This window comes from Lathamus discolor, chromosome Z (assembly GCF_037157495.1).
Source record: "Lathamus discolor isolate bLatDis1 chromosome Z, bLatDis1.hap1, whole genome shotgun sequence".
In the NCBI taxonomy this organism is placed as follows: Eukaryota; Metazoa; Chordata; class Aves; order Psittaciformes; family Psittacidae; genus Lathamus; species Lathamus discolor.
In genome coordinates, this window is record NC_088909.1 from 11866493 (window position 1) to 11890157 (window position 23665).

General features: G+C 38.4%; 1 protein-coding gene across 4 annotated transcripts in view; it reads left to right on the forward strand.

The window, feature by feature from the left end:
• Window positions 1-23665, forward strand: part of GARRE1 (granule associated Rac and RHOG effector 1) — a 63236-nt gene that overhangs the window by 25073 nt on the left and 14498 nt on the right. For 3 of the 4 annotated variants that reach the window (XM_065662098.1, XM_065662099.1, XM_065662100.1), the window contains 6 exons: window positions 5577-6915; window positions 15399-15605; window positions 17777-17917; window positions 18188-18283; window positions 18401-18562; window positions 19468-19626. In XM_065662098.1, coding sequence (XP_065518170.1) covers window positions 6421-6915; window positions 15399-15605; window positions 17777-17917; window positions 18188-18283; window positions 18401-18562; window positions 19468-19626 — 1260 coding nt within the window. In that variant the 5' untranslated portion in view covers window positions 5577-6420. The remainder of the gene's footprint in view (window positions 1-5576; window positions 6916-15398; window positions 15606-17776; window positions 17918-18187; window positions 18284-18400; window positions 18563-19467; window positions 19627-23665) is intronic. The other variant, XM_065662101.1, reaches the window with a different exon arrangement.

The window sequence follows — 23665 nt, forward strand, 5'->3', positions numbered from 1 at the left end:
ACTTGGAGTTGGCTGTTCTTGTCTACTGAAAAGTGTAATTTTTCAGAACATAGTTTCAACTCTTGTATTATTCTGAAGACTTTTGTGTCCAAGATAAAAATGAAAACAAATTTGAAAAGCCCCCACACTTAATTTTATGCATTTTCTCTTTATGGATGGATAGCATTTATTGTACAGTTGTCATTCTTACAACAATATTAATAGTATGTGGTATATTAATTGAGAGTGTTGGAGATGTAGTGGAAGTCAGAATTTAATTTCTCAGGTTGAGATTTGTTACTGAAATCCTAATAGTTTTCATATTGATCTCTGGCATGGAGATTGCAATTCCAATTTCTAGTATTTTTGAATTGATAAGTTTGTAAATGCTAAACATTCTCTAGAGCTGTAGATATAATCCATCTGAAGTTTGGGATAGTGTAAAATGAATCAACTCCCAGTTAATAGAATACTGTATTGATGTCTGTCTGAAAATTCGCCTCTGTAAGTAACTGGGACTGTTTTACTGGGTTTTTTTAACCTGTTTATTTATGAAGATCCTGAGAAGTTTGTTTGGAGGAGTTTCCACCATCTGTCTTAGTTCACTTGTATTCTTACAGTTAGTAGCCTAGAAGACAAGAAGGAAACAACCTCTTACATAACACACAGCCTGTGGCTCTTCCTTCCAGATGAAGATTATTTTAATGGCTCACTGATGCCTGGAGCTCACTGGAACAGTCTGCAAGGTCCCTATCTGGGACTAACTTTCCATTTCTCCTGTTTACTGTCTCTGTGCTTTCGTGTAGATTGTTGGTTTGAAACCTTTTTATGGTTAGTCCTCTTGATGCTGCCTTCTCCACAGTCCCTTGGTGTTGTCTCTTCTGTCCTTGCTGCCATCATGTTGCCAGTGTGGGGCTCCAGGTGAGCACAACAGCAGAGCCTGTTGTGTGGTACGATGCCAAATGTCAGTCCCAGCCAGCGGTACCTGCTTTAGGCTGCTGTGTTTCTTTGGCCAGAATGTTGGTATTGCATTGTGAGGTGTCAGTGGAGAAACTGATGTTGCTTGGGCTTTGGCTGGTAACTTTTTTTCGTTCTTAGTCAGCTCGTGATGGGGACAGTGGGAGACTGGTCTTCAGGAACCTGCGTGTGGGCTTCCCCATCCGTTCTGCTCCCAGTTTGCTGTTTATATGTCAAAGTCTGGGATGTTTTTATTTTGTTAGGGTATCCACGTTTGTACTTTGGCTGGCCCGGCCAGGTGATGGATGTGATGTACACACTAGTGACAGCAGAGCTTGAAGATAACTTTTGGATTTGCACAAGATTTGTGTAACTGAATGTGGGAGGGAACTGGTGTGTTCTCGACAGGAGGCCCGTGGCTCTAGCAGCCTGCTGGCCTTTTGGCCTCGCAGCAGGCTTTGTTTGTTCAGGCTTTTTCCTGGTAAGCAATCTGGCTGTTCTGGGTTGTTTCTTTTGGAGTTACTTTTTTTGGACATTAATTGAGTTTAGTTGCTCTCATGTTTGATTGTTTTACATGAATGGTGGTTCATCCTGGAATCTGTTTCTCATGAAATTAAAACTGGCATACAGTACCTGGAAATGTTACTTTAAAAAAGATTTTTCTTGAGTATTTTGGATCATCTTACTCATTTCTGTTATATTGCAAGTTCACTGAAAAGACAACAGGATTCACAAAGAATACCTTTGGGATCAGAACCCTTTTTAAAGCATGAAAAATTGGGTTTTTTCTATCAAGTCAATTTTAGCTGGTGTGACCTACAAAGCATTCATGTAGATGGTAAATGAAGCTGGCTGAAAGAATTTGACAGTATGGGTAATTGTGTAACTAAACTAGCTAGTGATAGACTTGTACATTTTACTCACTACTTCCTGTGCTCAATTTCCTGTGTCTATTCAGGAAGAAAGTTGCATCCTCTGCTAGCTGGGTAATCCCAAAAGTCCTGGGTGGGGGTTAGACCCATTTTTGCTGGTACAAAACAGAAACTGAGAGGTGCCAAATTCCATTTGTCTGAAAGTCTTCTGTGTTAATGTATGTCTCTTGCAGTCAGTGAAGTTGGAGAAAATGCTTTTGATTTTTCTGGAAAGTTTCTAAGCAAAAATTTTTGGATGTTACATTTAAAAACCAGTAGAGAATTTGGTTCATTTACGCACTTACTTTCGTGCAATTTCTGTTTCCTCTGTGCAAATGTTGCCATTTTTTAGAGCAACTCATGGAGGCGTCTTCTTGACTCTCTGTGGAAGTTCAATAGTAGCAGTTAACTGGCACTAACTCCTTAAAGTGAGAACATAAACAATGTGCTGAGCTTTTTCAGTAGCATTTTACAACTTTCAACAGGGTAGTGTTCAGTGTGGAGCTTGTTTTTATACTAAATGTTCTATTTATAATGTTTAATAGTACATGAGCAACACTGCTTTGGCCTTGATTACATACAGGAAGGAATAAAATTTATTAGTGGCATGCTGACTTTTTTGGGGACTCTGTACTTGTTTTCTGTGAATATTTCTGTTTTCTGCAAGTACGTACAAGCTGAAGGTTTATATTTTGGACTGATAACATGCTCTTGTATCACTAGAATGAAACATTAGTATTTGTTTTTTCTAATATGATGAGTTACATTAGCATAAAGTTTATGTAGTTACAATATGGAGCCCTCACTTTTAATCCATGCACTGAGAGCAGTGGGGGAACCTGTAGCATTGGGGGAGGGAGGGGAAAGCATGGCAACGTTCTCTGTGTCACTTTATCAGGAAAAGATGCAAAAGGAAGAATATTTGTTCTGTACATAGCATGTCAGAGATCTCATTATAGAAAGTTTAAGACGTGTAACATTACCTGCGCGCCTAGCATTAAGAATTGCAGCTTTCCTCTCTTTAGGCAAGTATTTCTTTAAATGCTGAAGGTATAAGCTGTCCTCTTGAGCTTTTGTGTTCACTTTATTACAAGGGAATATTGAAGAATTTGATAAGTACCTGCAGGTCTGACTATGAAATTATCTAGAAGCAAAACACAATGATTTATCACATTATTTTTATAGCTGTAGAAAATACGAAAACACCTTTTTTTTCCTATTCATTGCATTCATGTTCTTTAAGGATGTAGCAGTTTTATGCATTGTCTAAATACCAGACCATTTCAGATGATTTGTTCAGTGTCTTAGTTTGATCCTGAAAGACTTTGTGTGTGGTAAGAAGCACCAAATTGTAGTGTCTCTCTAATATGCTTGTCTAATTCAGTGCTTCATAACTTGAAAGCCCCTTCTTCTTAGCTTTTTCTACTTTCGGCACTAATTAACATTTAGGTGTTACATTATCATTTCTTAAATTCTTTTGCAATATTAAGTTCATGTCTACTTAGAGAAAAAAATCACCAATTTACTTACACAATGCATATAAATTAACTGACTTTTGTTCTGTCTACATTTATATGCAGTCAAGAAACCAATTTATTTATGCTTTTCCCTGTAAGGTATTATAGTTTGTAAGGAAGGAGAAGAATATTTTCAGCTGTGCATATGATATCAAGACTTCCAAGAAAATTCTACTTTTGATGGGATTTTTACATTTTGACACATTCAGTGTGAATACTGAGAGAAGTATAAAGTAGTTGGGACAGAAAGTGATCAAGAGTATTTTAATAAGGGATGCTGACATGTGTATGGGAATTTCTGCTGGGATTTATATGTTTATTGAGTTTAAAAAAGTGGAAATACAAAAGAATATTTTCTTTAGATCTCAGAAGCAGAACCATCTGCAGCAGCGACTTCCTGAAAAACTTGTCTGTTTTTTTAGTGGGTGGGAGACCATCAGCTCTATATGCTATTCTGTACTGCTGTGTCTTGCCTACTTCTTCTTTATCTGTGGGATTTTTGTGTCATATGTATGTCAAAACACATCATGAGAATGAATTAATGTCTTATTTGTTCAGACAGGTGGAAATAACAAATTTTGGCTAAAAATCTTTAGTCCCCTAATATTTTGACCAAATATAATAGCTAAAATCTTTAGTCACCTAGTATTTTGAAATAAAGAAAATCTTTAGTCCCCTAATATTTTGACCCCCAAATATAATAGCTAAAGGAACATTTTGTTGTTGAATTAAAGGGCTCATTTCTGTTTTATTTAGATTATCTTTTAAATGCTGTGGGGAAAAAAAAAATATTAGGAATTATTGTTTGATATTAGCCTTGTGTGTTGCAATTACTGCAGTAAGGAGAAGATGTCCTTATTTGATCAAATCAAGTTATGTGTATGTGTAGGAGAAGGAGAGAGTGGCCTGTAGTGTGATTAATAGCTAGGACTAGACACACTGATTTAACAAATTGTATTTCTGTACATTATATTTCCCTTTTAATAATGTCCTGACGTTGTTAATCAGTGTCTTTTGCAGTCGGAAGAAATAGAATGTTCCTCTCTCAAAGCAAGGAATGCTGTAGGAAGCTAAAGCTACCTGTTCAGGACAGTAGTATGGGATTTGCCATCTGAACCTAGCTGGTGGGATAAGAGGTAATGAGGTCAGTGCAGTTCCAGCTGTCACAGAAGAAAGGCAGATGATGGTGATGGGATTAAGTAACAAAGTATAAACTCATAGTACATTTAAAAAAAATCTTGTCAGACTTGTGTGTATAAATATATTGTATGTTTATATAAAATGTTTATATAAAGACACATAGATGAGCTTCTGGGGTAACTCCGACCAGTGTATGGGTATGTGACTCCAACCTGTAAACACGATCATGAGATACCAAGCCCTGTCCAGTTAAGACCTGTGTTTGGCTAAAGGGAAGGGCTTAAAAATCTTCATGCCCTTTTCCAGAAGCTCCAGTTCCTCCAGCCTGCCCTTGAATGTCTCCTGCTGCAAACTAACCCTTTCTCACTGGTCAGGCTCTGTTCACCTTCCTACAGATACCTTCAAGAAAACACTGTTGGCTCATTAGCTGTACCATCAGTTTGCTAGTAGGAGCAGGGCAGCATTTCCTTCCTACTTTATATCTGAGTGAGCGTGTTATTTAGGCCAATCTGTTAGGCAGGTCTGCCTCATGTAATATCTTGGTATGATAGATGTTGTACTGAGAAAAAAAATAAGGACCTGTATCTGTTGATTTACTAAATTATTAAAGTGGATGCAAGCATCGGATTTATGCAATAAACTATGGTGCATGAAAAAAGGTTTAATTGACTTCAGTCTTTAATTATTTAAAAAGGATGAGGTTAGAAAATGTGATCAGCTCTCCCTGCACTCTGCATTAATAGCCTTCCATTGTTCTTAACTGTATAATGGTTGCACTGGGGATTAGCTTTATAGCTAATAGTCTCAAGCTTGACAGTCTTAAGTTTTTAGTCTTAAGTTTGACAGTCTAGAATGGGGGGATAAATAAGAAAATAGTCAGCAGGTTGGGTTTAGCAGGATGACACCGTGTAACTGCCTTTTAGACTGTCAGTACAACTCTCCCTCCCTTTTGGTCTTGTGTGTAGTTGACATTGTATGCATAGAGAGGCATACCAGGACACTGCAGGAGTTAATCTTAAACCTTCTCATTGCTCCATAACATTTTAAACTTTTTTTTTTTTTTCCTTTACAGGAAATGACCTAGAGGCCTTACAAATACATTTGTGCATTTTTGTTCTGAGTCTCCAATTGAGGGCAAATGCAGTCTGGAAGCACCACTTCTTAGTGTTACAACGGAAACAACTACCTCAACAAACAAAGAAAGGGAAAGAAGGCTTGCAATAATAAACACTCTTATTTTTAATAGCTTACACTTGCAAAGTCTTCTGTAAACAGTGGATTATTATTTTTTCCCCCTCCAGTATTAATGAGACACTACAAGTAAATCAGTTTGGCAGACTGGATCTGTCAAGACGTTTGAAGATATTTGATCTGCTGACGTAAGGATTTATTTTTTTTTTCAAGGAGGGAGCCTCTGCACTGCTTTCAGAATCGCTGTTGATCGGTGGTTTGCTCCACTTTCCCTGATACTACTAACAGGAAAATCATATTAAGCTATTGCTTCTAAAACTGTTATTTGCATTGACAAAAATAACATCTGTAGACTTAACAGCAAGTGATGACAATATGCTCGTGAAGAAATTGTAGGCGGTAGTTTCTCTGCTCCAGCATTGCTTTTCTGTGTGCAGAGTGGAAAACCTAACAGGGGACAGAGCATTATTAAGATACATCGGCTTGCTTTTTGACTACAGTTTTAACTGCAGCAGGGCTGCACTGAATGCTGAAAATACGAAGTCAGCAAATCTGCTGCCTTTCTCACTGCTGATACAGATTATACGGAAGCTTGCCTTTTTGAAATGCCTTTTGTGAAACCTACGTACACAGTCCTCCACTGTTACTGTACATAACTATATATTTGGGGAAGGAATTTGACAAGTGATTGTTAATTCAAGGAATCTTTGGACAAGCACTCACTTATGTATTGCTGTAGTGCACAAGAAAGCAAAATGGACTATAAGCGGCGCTTTTTGCTTGGCGGGTCCAAGCAAAAAGTGCAGCAACACCAGCAGTATCAAATGCCTGAGCTAGGCAGGACCCTGAGCGCACCGCTGGCATCTACATCCCCAGCATCCCCCTTGGTCTCCTCAGCTGCTGCAGGCAGCTGCAGCCACCCTGTGTCCCATACGACTCCAATTGCAGACATCCAGCAGGGAATCTCCAAATACCTGGATGCACTCAATGTGTTTTGCCGTACAAGCACTTTCCTTACAGACCTTTTCAGCAGTGTATTTAGGAACTCGCATTATTCTAAGGCAGCTATGCAACTGAAAGACGTGCAGGAACATGTCATGGAAGCAGCAAGTCGACTCACAGCAGCAATAAAACCAGAAATAGCAAAAATGCTGATGGAACTGAGTGCAGGAGCTGCAAACTTTAAAGATCAAAAAGAGTTCAGCCTACAAGACATTGAGGTAAGTTACCTTGGGGGATACTGTTTTGCGTGTGAATTTATATAATTCCTTCTTAGTTGGATGTCTCTGCAAAATCACTTCTACACCAAAAGTTCCCTCTGCTTTGCTTTGTACTTGTGGATTGTGCTGGTAAAAAGAGAAACTCCATTTCCTGTGTTTTCTTTAAAGTAGTAAGTCATTTGCAGTGCCTAACTTCCAGCTATGTTGAGTTAGGTATTTAATAGGTATTTCTGCGTAAGAACTTGAAGTCTATTTAAAGATTTCATGAAATAAGAAACACGAGGTGCAATTATATTGTATCACCTATACATTTCTAAATGGCAATCTTCTATATGATTTAATCTTAAAACCAGCAATCCAACAACCTCTTTATTCTTGGGGGAGACTATGCTTTGTTTAAAAATAATAATGCAAAACAAGAACAAAAACCCCCAACCAACCAAACCAGTACCCTGCCCCTCAAAACCAGCTAGATAGAAGTTTTAAACAGTTTTCGGTTTTATGTTAGCTAATATTTCTAACAGTATTAAGCCATCATATTCTAAATCAACCTGTACTTTCCTTAGTGTTTTCTGTTCTAAGAGGAAACCTGAACACTGGGAGCGGCATATTGTCATCAGTGTTTGTGTAAAACTGCGTATTACGTGACTAGTGATTGAAATTGGTGTGAAATCATGTTTTATCACTCTTCGAAGCATTTTAGTATTTTTGAGCTGTTGTGCTTAGAAGAAAAATACCATGCTAGACTGAGACATTTGACATTTTGTGTTGTTAAAAATTTGTCCTGACTTTGCTATAATTTCCATACATTGGCAGCGAGTGCCCAACAGCCAGAATTTGGAGAGTCTGAAGTTAAAAGAGGATCCCCAACTCTCATTGTGCCTGGCTGGGTATTTCTCCTGTAGTAAATGTCTTAACTCCGTAACAAGCAGTGTTAGTGACAGTCACAGAGGAATCCATGGTGTTTTAAGTAGTTTCTCATGTTTTGACATATTTCTTTACTTTACAGCAGTTGTTGCAAAGTTATTCCTACAGAACTTCATCCTGAGTGGAAAACTGATTTTTGAGTTCTCCTATTTTTTATGTAGATTTCAGGTAACTTTGTAAGGATAAATGTTATATACACAACGTATATCTGCTTTCTTTAACTGCACAACTTATGAAGTAGTTAAGTAGAGTATTATTTGTAGTACATAATTGTAGTGAGAAATACGGCTGCTTTCAGTGTTTTATACTTAGTGTAGAGTGAATTAAGATTTGCTGTTTATTTGTTATAGTTGTCTTCTGTGGACTGATATTTTTGAAGGCAATCTAATAACATCACTATTTTTAGATATAGTATCTGTATACTACTTTTATAACTCAGTCAAGCAATTCTAGGTACTAATTTGGACCTTGCCCCACACACTGCATGGAGGGTGCTTCTTCGGCAGGGAGTTCACCAGCAAACCAAACCATTGTTTGCTTAAGTTGGCTGTGTGTCCTGCCAGCTTAAAGCAAAGATAGAGAAACTTGCTTTAGTCCCTGCTTCACCTGTATAGACCTAACCCGTAGTCCTGAGCAACATGTACACCTGCCATGCTCTTCTCAACAGGCAGCTCTGTGGTAGGCAGAAAAGTAAAGAGAATGCAGGCAAAACCAGCTGGATTGCTTGGTTCTGGTTTTCGGCATATCTTGTAGAAATTGATCATTTGTCATTGTACTTTTACCACAGAATCCCAGACTGGTTTGGGTTGGAAGGGCCCTTAAAGCTCATCCAGTTCCAACCCCCTGTCACAGGCAGGGACACCTTCCACTAGACCAGGTTGCTCCAAGCCCTGTCCAGCCTGGCCTTGGACACTGCCAGGGATGGGACAGCCATGGCTTCTCTGGGGACCCTGTGCCAGCGCTTCACTACCCTCACAGGGAAGAACTTCTGCCTGATGTCTAATCTAAATCTCCTGTCTATCAGCTTAAAGCTGTTCCCTCGTGTCCTGTCCCTACAGGTACTTGTAAAAAGTCCCACTCCAGCGTTCTTGTAAGCCCCCTTTAGATATTGGAAGGCTCTGCATCTTGCATATAGCTTTTTTAAAAAAAGAACCCAAGATTCACAGGAATTTTTGTGTAGTGAGGCAAGTACTATGATCTGCTTTTGCTTCAGGACCAGCAAAATTCAAGGTTTTGACACTGACTCAAGTGGTGGTTTTGTAAATCAGCCAGGGAGCATGGTTTAGATGACTTAAATATATGGGCAAGCTAGTTGGGTGATTGTTCCCAGGAAGCCGTTATCAGTGCTCACTGTCAAAAAGGACCTTGGCAGGTCAGTGTAGAGAATATGTTTTAAGTTTGTAGATGACTTGGAAAGCATATGGTACAAGTATACTGGAAGACTGGCTGAATTAAAAATAATCTTGAATTGAGCAAATGAGTTTTCAGTTTGGGTTAGAATTCAGAGGGGAAAATGTAATGTTACAATGTTTGAAAAGACATTTTCAGCCTCAGAAGTGAAGCCCCCTGGGAAGCCATTCTGAAGAACTGTTCTATGGCTTGTGGTAGTCGTGTTGAGTAGGAGTCAGTATTGTGTGGTTGCAAATAATACATCAGTGTTGTTGATACTGTGCAAAGAGGCAGTTGTGCATGTAACATGACTGTAACCTGCAAGAACCATGAAAGAAACATTCAACTCTCTTCACTGGTTATTATGGCCTTAAACACAGCAGTGCCCCCATGTACCACTGTTGCAGTAGTTAGGGAAATAGTGAGCAACTGGAGAGACACCAGAGAATAACAAGAGCAATCAGACATCCATGAAATAGGACTTCAGAGGACAAATTGAAAGGACTGACCCTACAGAAAGAGAAGACATAACAAGGAAAATCAGAATTGTTCAGGTACGTAAGAAGATGCAAGAAGATGTGGTATTGTTTTGTTGTTCATGTCCACTTAAGGTGGAGCAAGAAGTAATGAATTTACATTTCAGAAAGCAAGATTCATATTAGATGCTGTGGAAATACTTTGTAGTGTTAGTGAAGCACTGACGTGGATTTGTACAAAGGGTAAGGAGCCTACATCATGCATAACTTACAGAACAGGTTAAACCTGCATCTAACAAAACTAACCTAGGTGAAATTGCTCCTTGCTTGGGACAGTAGGGTGACCTTCGAGAGCCTCTCCCGCTCTGTGTTTCTGTGATTTGAAGACTGAGCTATTTATGCTGAAATTTTAATTTAAGAAAGTGTGGCTTAGGATTGTTTCCCGGTATCTGTAGAAAATTTAACATTTTTTGAAACTATCACCAGGATTAAAAAGTTCACAATGGAAACAGAAAAACATGAAGGGCTTGCCTGATTTCATCAGAGTCCACTGACCAGGGAAACTGAGGGCAGAAGAGTGTGACAGCCAGTGTAACTGTTTCTTTAGGAAATACAAGGGGGAAATAAAGTAATATCTGAAGTTGCTTTTGTAACATCTGTAGTGAAAGAACTTACAACTCAGAGATTTGAGTGATTGAGTGACAGTTGAAAGTCTGAGTGGCAGCTCAGTGATATCCTGTGAAGAGGTACTCCAGACCCACGTATTTGAGGGATTGAGTCTGGTATTACAGAAACAGTGGGAGGTGAGTTGTACTTCGTGGTATGGTGAGAGGACAGAACCCCAGATTCCTGAAGAGGACATGGGAGCAAGGCTTTTTCTATGAGTGAGACCAGCTAAGGAAGACATATTTTTCCTAAGCCTGCCTCATCAAAGCCAGTATGTCTTGAGGAAGAAAGAGAAAAAATAAGCAGAGCAGGTTTGTCTTTAGAAATTTATCAGAGAGCTATAGCTTTTTATAGTGCCACACAGACATAGTTTTTATCTAATGTAGTGGGCTTTAGCCCCAAGGGCAGGCAGATCAAGAAAACTTCAGGTTTTGATGAACACACTTGGATTTGGACTACAAAAAAGGTGGTGCAGCCTGGACTGTAGTAGCAGTGGATGAGGGTTTTAATTAATTTACTGGGTTTTAGCAGAACAAAGCTTGTTAGTTCAGAGTTGTCTGCCAGGATGTGCAAGACGATGACTTCTCTTGATCAAAGTGTTGGTAACAGATGGAGTTTTCCAAGGTTTCCTAATTTCAGAAATGTAAATGCTGAGTTTTGTTTTCTGCCTTTCATTTGCTCTTTCAAAAAATTTGAATTCTCAGGTGTTTTGTGCTTACATAGGTGAGAAACAGCTTGGAAATCAAGGGGAAAAAGTGTGCATTTTATGTTAAGTTTGCCAGCTCTGTTGTAAGCTGGAAGACTGCAGTAAAACTGCACTCCTGTTAATAAAAGTGCTAAAGGAAATCCGGGGGGGGAGGGGGGAAATTAAAACTGGAAAAAAGTCTGTGAATTTCCTCATCTTTTGTGAAGTTTTGCAGCAGCCTCAGTACTACAAAATGTGAAGAATGAATATTGGTTTAGCTCATGGAGCTTGTGTGTTGTCTTAGAAGGGGTAGTAATGACAGAGATGTACATGCTGCCTTCCTAAACAAAAGGGAAATGTGAATGGGCACAGGATGTTTATTTGGATACTTGTCTTTGTACTAAACAGTTATATTTTTTTGGCTTTTATCTGTATAGTAAATGAAGATTTTTGATCAAGAAGCTTATGGGACAAAAATGTCTAAGTAAATACAAAATTTAGGCTGTCTTTAGCAAACATTGTAAAGCACATTTTTAAATACATTTTTTAAAATTAGTATTATCTTTGCTGTTATTTGCAGGGATTGGCTTCAGACTTTCCCAAGTTGAGAAACTATCAGTAGCAAAAAGCTGCTTCAAATCAGCACAAAATGCTATGGCTTGCTGCAGTGCTGTTGTCCTCTTGTCTTGCTCTGCAGTCTCATGGTCTGCTCTTAGATCTGTTAGCATTGTCTTTAGAAATGCTTCGTACTACATTTTAATGGCTTTTTATTTTTAAAATGCTTAACACTGAAATGCTTTTTTGCTAAATCATAGTTAGCATTTTAGTAGCTGTCAATATCAGATTATCACTACTGATTGACTGTTAGCAGAAATGAATCTGTCGGGTTGCCCATGTGTGCTAATACCATAGCTGTAATTCTGCTGGAATCTAGTTTGTCTTGTAGGTACCACTTCTTTAATGAGCAGGACTGTGTCTTCCCTTGGAGGTGTTTTGGTCATGAGATCACTCTTGCAAACTGCAGGGCACTGCTGCATAGTAAAAATGAATAATATTCTTCCCACTTTCAGTAATATGTGGGAAAGGGTGCAATTTCATCATCTGGTACACTAGTTTGACTCATACCTCCTTGTTAGCTTCATTATGTTGCTATTTTAAGCTGACTCTTCAGTGGGTGGATGGGTTGTGCACAGGCTTATCGTTACCCAAGCCATTAAGAACTCTGTTAAGGGAAAAGGAGGTAGTAGGAAACCACTGAAAAGTGTGTTGTGGTGTTTTGTTTTTTTGAGTGTTTTATTTCTTTAGGGAAATAGGCCCCCCCCCCCTCCCCCCAGTAAAAAAATTCTGCTATGTAACATGGTACTTGGAACTGCAGGTCAGCGTTTGTATGAAGTATGGAAGGCTGACACTGATTGTTAACTTTATTAGTGGCAGTGTTCTTTTTTTAAAGAAGCTGTTGTGTAAGATTTGTTTGCCAGGGAATTTGCATAACATCACTGCTTAGAAATGAATTCTGGTGATTTTGTATGTGCACTTTGTCCAGCAAAGTACTCCAAAGTTGACTGTGTGCCCCCATTACAAGAATGGTATAGGACAGATTAACCTAACAGTGCATCTCTACCAGATGCTCCTGTTTGTCAGTAACCAGTTTGATTAAACTCATCACCTGTTTCAGAGACAAGGAATTCTGAAGTGAGACCTCCCCAAAAAGTCCCATTGCTTCCAACTGCCTAAACAGGAAGACAGATTTCCTTTAGGTAAGGCTATTCCCTACTGAGATACATAGCTGTCCTGCCTGGTAATGTTAAGGAAGTCAAGATGCTAGAGCTGTATTTCTTGGGACAAAAAGCTTGCAAGCTGAAGACCTCATTGTATGTGCAATATAAATTATTCCAAGAAATGGCTTAAGATAGCACATCACTACCAAGAAGTTATTAGTTGACACCTGTAATGATTTCACTTTGTCTTTGATTACTGTGTAGTCTCTTAGTCTCTAGGTTTTTTGTTTGTTCTTACTATGGTTTAAAGTAGGAGAGTTAAACAGTTCTGCTTGCAAAAGTAGGAAAAAATAACCTTGCAAAAAGAGATGGTGGTGTCTCCATCTGTGGAAAAAACACATCCATATGCTAATACTGTTCTGCAGGCTTTGCAACAGAGATTTAGTATATTGCTTTACACACTTTGGTAACTGCTGGCCAACCCTGGCTGTATTTGTTAAACTGTGGTGGTTGTACTTCTTTCTCCAGTTAAGACAGTTTCAGCTCTTCGGAAGAAAACCCTCAAGAAGTGAACTTTAAAGCAAAGTAAGTTTGGCATCTGCAGTGAGCATTTAATAGTGCAAAAATCCTCCACCACTTGGATTTGATTTAAGCAGTTAAAACCAACCTTTCCCATTTCTGAGGAAGACTGACATAGATTATTTTTTCTTTAACAAAATAGGAGTTCAGTTAAGCAGATGTTACTCTTTATCTTTACTGTTTAACTTTGTAAATTATACTAGGAATGTTGTGTGCTACCACTTAAAAAAACTAAATAATTTGTTTATTTTGAGCATTATTCCCAGGCAGGGGAAACTTTAACCTCTGTACCTTAAATATTCTTTGAAACTTAATCGTCTTGAAATTCGTAATGAGTCCTAGTTTCTTCTTCCCCTGAGAACTGCATTCTTCGTACACAGAAATACTCAGGTCACCAGTTTTCTTATAAGTATTTCTAACCTTGTAGCCAGGAAAGTTGTAGGCTTTTTTTCATTTTATCGTTTGCTGACTGCTTTTTTAATAAGGCAAACTCCTTTCAGAGGTCAGTCAAAATACTAAAAATGTTTAATTTCATGCCTTGTACAAAGAAGGGAAATGATTGAAACAGAATGGAATGTCAAAAGGAGTCCGGATGCAATGGAAAATAGCATTGCCACCACTGGTTCTTCTGAAGTAGATAGTTAATGCATATAACTGTTTGTGTGACTACAGAGTCTTGCCAGAAAGATCATTGTGTCTGAATATTTTTATTCCAGAAGAATGTAGCTGAAAATAAGCCCGATGATTTATTTGCTCCAAGGCATAATGGCTTTGTACATTATCTATGTATTTTATGATTTATTCCTAAAATGGAATTAAAGTCTTCTTTTAATCAGTCAAATATACATTTTAAACCACTTTGTGTGACAAACTCCAAAAAAGAAAAAAAAAACCCACTCTGAATAGCTTTTAAATACTTTCTACAGTAATTTGGAAAATACTTGCTTCTTTGCTGCATTGTAGCTGTGCTTTGTGGTAAGCTTTGGTTTGCTTAGAAGACCGTGACCCTGAAGGTAGATGGAGCGCTCCTGTTTGTGCTGCTTTGCTTTCCAGGTTGTCTTGCTGGATAGCTACACTCTTGTCTGGTCTTCCATGTGTTGTGACTGTGCCTAAATACTCAAGTTGTGTGATCTGATTTGTTTGTAGTAACTGAGGCATATTTTTGTCTTTGGTCATAATTCTGATTAGCACTGGTATGACCGAGGGAGATAAATGGGGATGGAAAAGTGCAGGGGACAGTGGTCTGGGATGCAGAGGTGGGACCCTCTTCCCCAGCACAATGCTGGTGCTGCCGTCAGCCCAGTGAGTATAGGGAGGCATCAGCAGCCCTTTGCTTCCCTGCTTTTGCTCGAGCTTTCCAAGTGAGTACTCCATGACCCATTTCAGCTAAGTATTCTGAAGAGAAGATTTGTGCCAGCATTAGCAGTTCCTGTCAGACAATGCGAGCAACAGGGCTGCAACTTTGTGCATTCTGCAGTCACTGTTACATTCTAAAAATGGCACTGTGTTGTCGCTGCATTATGTGGCAAAATGTTTTCATGCTAATTGCTGTTTATTGCTCTGCTTGGAAAATAAACTACTGGATTAAACTTCTCTGATTTTAATGATACTGTTTTAAAATTATTCAGGCTTTTGCTTTGGGTTTCTTAGCATAAATTCAGTAAGGTCTATGTGCAAGTGGGTTTTGCTGTTGACTTTGTCCTTGTGATAATGTACTGCTCCCCTTTTCGTATTGTTTCATGTGCTTGGTATTGCTAAGTAACTGAACAAGTTTTTCATTCTTCAAATAACTGTAACTTGAGTGCAGAAAAATGACATGGGATCAGTGTGATCACCCTTTAATTTGTAGAAACCAATGTTTGCTTGCTGATTACCTCAGTCTAAGTAAATGGTTAAATATCAAGTGTTACTTACGATCTGAAGTGTTATTTTAATAGAAAAAAAAAAAAAGATCTGGGTACCCCAGACACTGAGCAAAGGAAGAAGAGAAACTTTCATGAAATCCTCTACTTTCTTGAAAAGGGTTTGTTTCTTCTCCCCCAGGTACTTGGGCGATGTTTCTTGACGGTGATGCAAGTCCACTTTCAGTTCCTATCACAAGCTTTGCAGAAGGTCCAGCCAGTGGCACACTCTTGCTTTGCTGAAGCTGTAGCCCAGGAGAGAAGGAATGTTAGTGGGGCTGGAACCTCAAATATAAGCCCCACAAATGAGCTAGAAGATGCAATAAGATCATGGAGAGGAGCAGCAGAGGTATGGAGGTCTTGCTGTAGTTACGTAATATTTAGTGAAATGGCAGTTACATTTAGTGAAACCTAAATTTGGGCTGGATGCCCTAATAAAGGAAGGAAGTATCTGATATTTAAGACATGCTATAGTGCAGTTAGTTTTACCTATATGCTGATTATACCCATATGCTGTTTTACCTATATGCTGATATATTTCTGCCCTGTGTAAAGTTTTCTTTGTGATATATAGGGAGTATATAAGGAGTGCACAGTGGAAGCAGCTTTTTTTTAGTAATGAATTAACAGCGTTCAAGTGTGGTTTGGCAGAAGTGGTAAAATGTTTGAAAAAACAGCAGAAAACCTTAATGAAAAATAATTTAGATTATGTCTAAAGCTTTTCTGCTTTCCATTGCACTGTTGAATCCACAGGCTGATAGATCAGAATGGCTTCAGACACTGCATGCACATTTTTGTTAAATTCAGGTAACTTGGAGCATGTGCTTTTGAAGCCCAATTTGGCGGCACACGCAGGCTTTTTATAGTCGTCTTGACTGGAAATCTTGTCAAGGTTTCCATTTATCAACCTGGAATGTGCAAGGTATATGAAAGCAAACAAGTTTCTTTTAGAAGTATGAATGCAGAGAAATTGTTTGTAATTTTTACTGCAGCATAAACTTTTTTCGTTGGGTAAAATAAGGATTTGGGGGTGCTTTAGGTGTAATACAGATAATTGTAACAGTCTAATCCTGGCATAGCTGTACTCCTTTTGCATTAAAAATAGGGGTTTTTTATGTTTAATATACTTAGTTCCTTAAAACTCGTACAATTTGTAGAAATGCCCTGCCATTGCTATCAAGTTTATTTAAAATGTGGTTAAAATTAAACTTGGGTCTGCAGAATCTTGAGTCCTTAACTTTCCCTTGTACCTCCTTGACAGCCCTCTCCAGCTATTTCTGTTAATAAAACCTGTATTTCGAAATAGAGTTTAATGCAAGTATTACACTAATCAAATCCTTCATTAAACATGCATGGAGAGGAGAAGAGAAAAATACAAATTCTTCCTAGTTCCTAGAATAAAAATAGAAGAAACTTCTCAATTTTTATGGTTGCCTAAAATAACTGCTCTGAAGTATTTGGGGGGGGGGGGGGGGGGGGTGTTTAGGATAGCTTAAGAAAAATCTGCGCTCTCTCATAATTTAGACAGGCTAATATACAAGTTATTTTGATAGACGGGAGAATTGAAATACTGAAATATTTCCAAATTTTAACTTTGTGGAGGAAGGCAATCCATTATTTCCTTATAAAACCAGTTTCCTTGACAGGAAATACACTGCTGTTTCAGAATAAAGTTTAAGACAAAAAGTTTTGTCAGTGGCATGAAACTGTTTTCCCTTTTAAGATTTTTTGACTTGGAAAATGCGGTAATTCTGTATGTATCAATGAGGTGAGCAATGACCATTGGCTGTAGCACCAAAAATCCCCAATTTCAGCATCCTGCTTTAGAGCAAGACTCCTTCATAGTCTGAAAAATAAGCTTTTTCCAAGGCCTTAAATGCAGTTGCGATCGGGGTTTTTTTTTTTTGTTTTACCCTGCTCAGTTGTGTATTATTTTACAGTTAAAACTAGATATGTGGCTTTTCATATTTTTTATTTTTAAAAATCATACTACATAAAACTATTCTCCTGCTGTGCTGAGTTGGTCTTACTCTTTTGTGGCTCTTCTCAAATCACACCACAGTAATCAACCTCAATTTTATAAAATGTATCCTCTGTACACAGGAGTGTTTGTCCACATGGTTAAATATATTTTCTGTGTCAAGTAATGCCCTTTATGTTGAAGTTGTAGGTCTCTCCTTTGGTAATGACAGTCATCATGTGGCCTGTGTAACAGGATCCTTAGTCTTAAGAGGGAGCTGAAATGGTAACAGCAAACAATGAATTAAGTCGATAGTCAACACCTATATGCCATACAAATTATGTGAGATTTGTACTTTCAAAGTAGCAGTAGAGATTTAATAAATTATAATAAATAATCTCCTCTCGATCCTTCCCACCAGGTGCTGCTTCTCAACTCCTTTATAATGTTCTAAACGCTGTGGGTTTGTTTGGGTTTTTTTCTCTTCTTTAAAATTTAATTAAGCTTGACCTGGTTTAATGTTGAACCTCTTTACCCTGGATTTTTATTTTGCATTACAGGCCACATCTCGACTCCGAGAAAGAGGCTGTGATGGATGTTTGGCAGGAATTGAAGTTCAGCAACTTTTCTGCTCACAGAGTGTGGCAATCCCTGAACATCAGCTCAAAGAGCTAAACATGAAAATTGACAGTGCTTTGCAGGTAGTTTTTAAAGACTGCAGCTTTCATGTGCATGTAGTACAGTCTGTGGGCCAAGGAATGAAATAGGGAATGACTGTCTTACTTCAGAAATATGTACCACAGGCAGCCATGAGGTATTTGAGAATTATAGTATTGGAATCTTTATGGTAAATGTGTGTATGCTGTAGAACTAAGTAGGGTAACTCCATGTAACAATTCTTATATATGTATCCAGACGTGATGACTGCTTGCGTACTTGCTGTGCTATCTCAACTTTTTGTTTAATGCCAGGCTTATAAAGTGGCTTTGGAGAGCTTAGGCCATTGTGAATATGCAATGAAGGCTGGCTTTCACTTGAACCCAAAAGCTATTGAAGCAAGTCTTCAGGTAAGATCTGCTAAACCTGGTCTTTTGTTCATCCCTCTTCACCTTGAAAACAGCTATTTCATGTTAAGATTTTTCTAATGTCTTAATTTCTTCTAATGGATCTGTTTTGTACTCCAGGGCTGTTGCAGTGAAGCTGAAGCCCAGCAAACAGGAAGGAGACAGACTCCACCTCAGCCCATTCAGTGTGAACTGCCCACTGTACCTGTTCAGATAGGATCACATTTTCTGAAAGGAATATCCTTTAATGAGTCTGCAGCAGAAAACCTGAAGCTGAAAACGGTAATAACAGAGTAAAGGGTTTAAAAAATAGTGAATTCCTTAACCTTCAGAGAACAACTGCAGTAGTAGTTCAGTGCCAAACTTGTATTTAAAAGTGCGTATTTTTAGCCTGACTTCCTGTAGAAACAAGATCTTGATAACATTGTAGGTCTACGCCTGCTTCTGGTGACATTTAGTCACCTGGAAAAATTCAGTTCTATCTGAGAGCAGCAAAGAAATCTAGGAGGCACTGAAGCTTTGGGAAAATAGATGGGCTAGGCATCAAGAAGTGGAGGTGAGCGTGAGCTCGTGCAGGTGGCTCAACCAGGTGGTGCGCTTGACAGCACTTATCTTCTTAGGTGCCAGAATAAGTACTAGGCCCAGCCTAGTACTAGGGGAGATACTTAAAGCGTTTGTACCAAAGCTCCTCTTAATGTCTTCTTACAGACTTTAACCAATTGCTAAAAATAATTGAAAATTGTGGAAAAGTTAACAGTATTTTCAGTGTGAAGGAATGGAAAAGATGTCCATTCAGGAGTAATTTGGGCAATATGAATCAGCATTTTCACTTTTTTTTTTTTTCAGGATAAGACCAGTTCCTATTTCCTGAAAGAGTTGAAACAATCCATGCTCAAAACACTGCTTTTCTGTTGTCTTTGCAGTGCTTTTTAATTAAACTGTTCTGCAAGTTAAGCAAAAAACCCTGTTTTATTATTTTGGAGGAGTGTTGTGTTCCCAGTAGCAGGGATGATCTTGTATATTTCTGTTCTGCAGTTGAGGTTTTCTAGTTGTACAAGACTGCTCAGGGGTAACAGATGTTACAGTTGTCTGAAAAGCATTTAGAACAATGCTAAATGCATGTGCAAGCATTGGTGGTAACATTTCTGAATTGTGTATTTAGTATGACAAAATGTTTATTTTTTCAGCACACAATGCTGCAGTTGATTAAGGAAGCTGGATGCCATAATGGACTTACACCACGGGATGACTCTCCTGTTACTGAAGTACTAAATCAGGTTTGCCCTTCCACTTGGCGAGGAGCCTGCAAAACTGCTGTACAGTTGTTGTTTGGCCAAGCTGGACTGGTAAGTGACTATGAATAGGCTTAGCAAAAAAAGGCTACGTCCTGAAGAGAAACTGGGTATTTTAAAGAGTCTGGAAATTAATTTCCAGGGTCTTACTTTGTGTTTCTCCATTTTTAATGCTGCAGCTAACTTGATTTATGAGCAAAGTGTATCCTTGTAGAACGCAAGTTCATCTGTAGCTGATAGGAACAGAAGAATGTACTGTGTACTTTGTACTCTCTGTTACTAGATAGAATGCAAGAATGAAACTTCTAATACGTAGTGAAATAGAAAGATTTTCAAATCTATGGATGACCATGTTAAAAATAAATACCCTTCCTCCCCTTTTCCCTCTCCACTTTTCTCAGATTAGCTTTAAAAACTGCAGTTATTTTCCATTTCCTCTCTGCTTTGAATGGAACCTGGGTTTCCTGCCTGGCATAAACTAGGAAGTCCTCTGCCCCACGTAATGCTACCTTGCATATCCAAAAGAGCCTAGAGCAATTAAACACCTTGCTAATGACAAAACCCTTGGATTTCAGAGTGTTTAAACAGGTGCTTAACATAGGTGCTTGGAACATACTCTATAAGAAAATGCATTTGTGCTCCCCTAACTAATTACTGAAATCTCTGCATTTAATAAAGTGTCATTCATGACACAGATTTTTTTGGGCTAATGTGAGTTTTCATTTGACTGGACAAAATGGGGGCATGAATGCAATCTGATAAGAAGAAAATGCAAGGTACACCATAGCCTATGACAGTTTCTGTCAAGTATTCTTTGAACCGTCTTTAACCTACAATAACCTAAATGCTTCTTGTTGATTCATATCTGCATTCTTTGTTCAAGGTGATGGCAAGCCATCAGGACTTTGTAATTAATTGTCATTTCTGGTGAAAGGATCAATATCGCTACATATTTAGTAAATATCACATTTTTCAAACAAATCACACAGCTGATTATGTGACTTTGACCTTCTACCTCATTCATTAAGCCACACGTGTTCTGGTACTATTGACAAGGTCTTCAATAATGGTGAATGATAAATTGTAAGTTGTGAATTTGTCAGGTGTTTCTACTTTAGCGTTCCTTTGATACTAGATATTATTATCTGTTAGAGGAGCAGGTTCAAATCATAGTGGAATTCAAGTGTCTTTTCATGTAAAGAAAGCCTAAAATCAAAAGTACAGACAGCCAGTATCGAACAGCAGTGCATCTGCTTTCAATCCTGACTTCACTGTGATACAGGGATTGAGGGACAGGAGATAGTAGTGCATTAACCACTCTGTGTAAGGAAGCTTTACAGGAGGCGTAAGAAGGTGATATCTTTGCAGGGAAAGAAAGCAGTTGTGGAATAGTAGGATAGATCAAATTTCTACTGAGGTGTTTTCAAGGAAAGTGTATTAAATATTAAAAAGTACAAGAACTAAAAAGAAGGCTATGGTTAAGTGGGATTGTGTCTTCACCTTACCATTGTTTTGTGCTAGAATGCTGGGAGCCAGCAGCAAGGGATGGAAAATGAGGTTAAGAAAGGAACTGTTTCTCAGCAGCCCTATGGGAGTGTGCTGTAACTCAAGAGTTCTTGGCTCCTAAGTGTCTAGATGAGGAATGCCTTGGAGGATGCTGTACCTCCCGTCATTTCCTTTCCAGGGGGTTTCAGTGTTGTGCACACCCAGGTTCTGCCCTGATGAGATCTGGGGAGTGGCCCGAGGCACGTTTGGACTCAGGATTCTGAAAATGTCTTGATGTCCTCCAGTCTAGACATAACTAGTTAGACCTGCTGGTAATTAAAGCAGTGACATTCTTCAGCTTTATCATAACATTTAGAGAGTCGTCAGCATAAAACTTACTTACACATTCTCCCAAATGACAGTGCTAATATACGGAATATTACTTGTGTTGAATCATGGATGTGTCCAAAGCTTTTTCCATGAACCTCAGGTTCTGAAAGTAGCAGGTCTTTATCTTCAAAGACACAGTAATGAGCTATCTGCATGACGAAATACTTGACAGCCTTCTGTCTTTCGTTCATTCTCATTTTGCTTTGTTACAGTCTGGAAGGTGTGAGGGTTGAGGTTTTTCTTTATAAACTGTGTGCTGTAATTTTTTATGAGGTTCAGTTATGGTTCTATGTAGCCTCATGCAATGGTGAGAAATTACGATTTGTTTCTCTAAAGCATTCTTTAGGTGGAAATGAGACAGGAAGCACCTGTAAATCAAGAACAATAGATGTCTGATGCACAGGAAGCTATCCTCTAAGCGCCCACCAGGCGAGGAGGGAGAACGTGTTTATTTTAAGTTTATTTTGTGTAGAACTCGGATAAGTGAATCATGGGACAGAGTTGTGTAGCCTTTGCTTTATAGCTTTTAGAAACTAAGCTGTCTGTACTAGTTCAGAATTGTGTGTAAATTTGTCATTCAAATGCCAAATTTAAAAGAGAACATTACTTGACAGTCTTTATCTTTAGTCTGTCTTGCAATGTGCCTTTTAAGAACAAACTCATTAAGAGTGGAAGGCACAGTGAGATGTGACTTAGTTTGCTTGGTTATTTTAGGCTTCCGGTTTTTAACATAAGAAATAATTTCTTTCCAAGTGCAGTTGTTACCTTAGCAATATATATTAAGACTTAAATTTTCAGATTTGGGTCAGCTGAAGAAACCTCCATGTTTTAATAAGTGATGTGTATTAAAATAGTTGAATTCAGAGGATGAGTAGAAATAAAATTTTGAATTGGCATCATGCAGAGTCATGAAGAGAAGGTTTAATTGAATCTCTGGTCATCCTTTTTTTGTGCTAGTACATCTTTCTGTGCATAAAAACATGCATTGCAAAGCCCTAAATCTTGTAATAATGTTTAAATCCCAGATGTTGTAACTCTGATCAAATGTTGAGAGATGTAAAGCTTTTAAAAGCAAAAAAAGAATGGGGGGAGTGAGATGGGATAGAAGGACGATGACACCCCAGCAAAGCCCAGACATTGAGCACTGCCAGGCCACCAGAAGCTGATTTATGTCTGCTAAATCAGAATTTTAGTTCTGACTTACAGGTCTGAGATTCAGACAGGATTTTTTCTTGGGAGTTGAGAACAATCACTCTTAAGGTAATCTCTTGGTACCCCAATTATAATTGCAGTATAGCTGAATTGCAGATTACCAAATTACCTGAAATTAAGATGGCACAAATACAGGGAGAAAAAGAAATGGAGTTGCCCTGTTATTAAATGAGGTATTTTCATGAGTGGGTAATAGCATGGCTCTTTGTCACTGTGCTTCGACATGTTTTACAAGTCTGAATAAACTTACACAAATGCTTAGAGTCAACTGAAGGAAAATTAAGGCCTTATGCTAAAGTACCTTAAAGGTGGGAAGTAATTATGTTCAAGTGTCATTGGATGGCTTTGTCAAAGCAAGAAAAGAGACTCTAAGCATTATTCATACTTCACATTTCCTCATAACCAGTAGTAGACAACCAGTTAGGAGCAGAACCAGTGTAGGATGATCGCAGAAGAGCCAGTAATATCCCTTTAGGCTTATTTATACCAGAGGACTTCAGCCATTTCAAGGATAAATAGTACAGCTAATCTGCTAGTCACTGGAGCAAGAACTGCTGATGGCTGCCAAGAAGCTGCTGGTTCAGCATGACCAAAATAGGAGATTATGGAAATGATCAAAAAGGCCGACCTGTGCAGACTGGACAAAACCAGAAAGCACGAACCAAATATGGAACTTACCATCACTGGTTTTAAAGTTTAAATGAATCTGAAGTGAACCTTTTCCTCCTCCATTCCATAAAAAGAAAGGTTAATGACAGAAGGTTGATTTTTCAAGACTTCTATCTTCCATATATCTTCCTGATGTCGTACAGAAGGCTCAGAATTCCACAAATTGAACAGTCACTTTTCTTCCCTTTATATAATAGGGAATTAATAATAGTACAGTTCTATTAGATAGAATAGGCAGATGTTGGTGTGGAATTTTATAACCTTAAAAGGGAAGAGGGGCTCTTAACAATGGTGAGCTATGTGAAGAGTTTCAGAGTCTATACTACTTGTCTATATC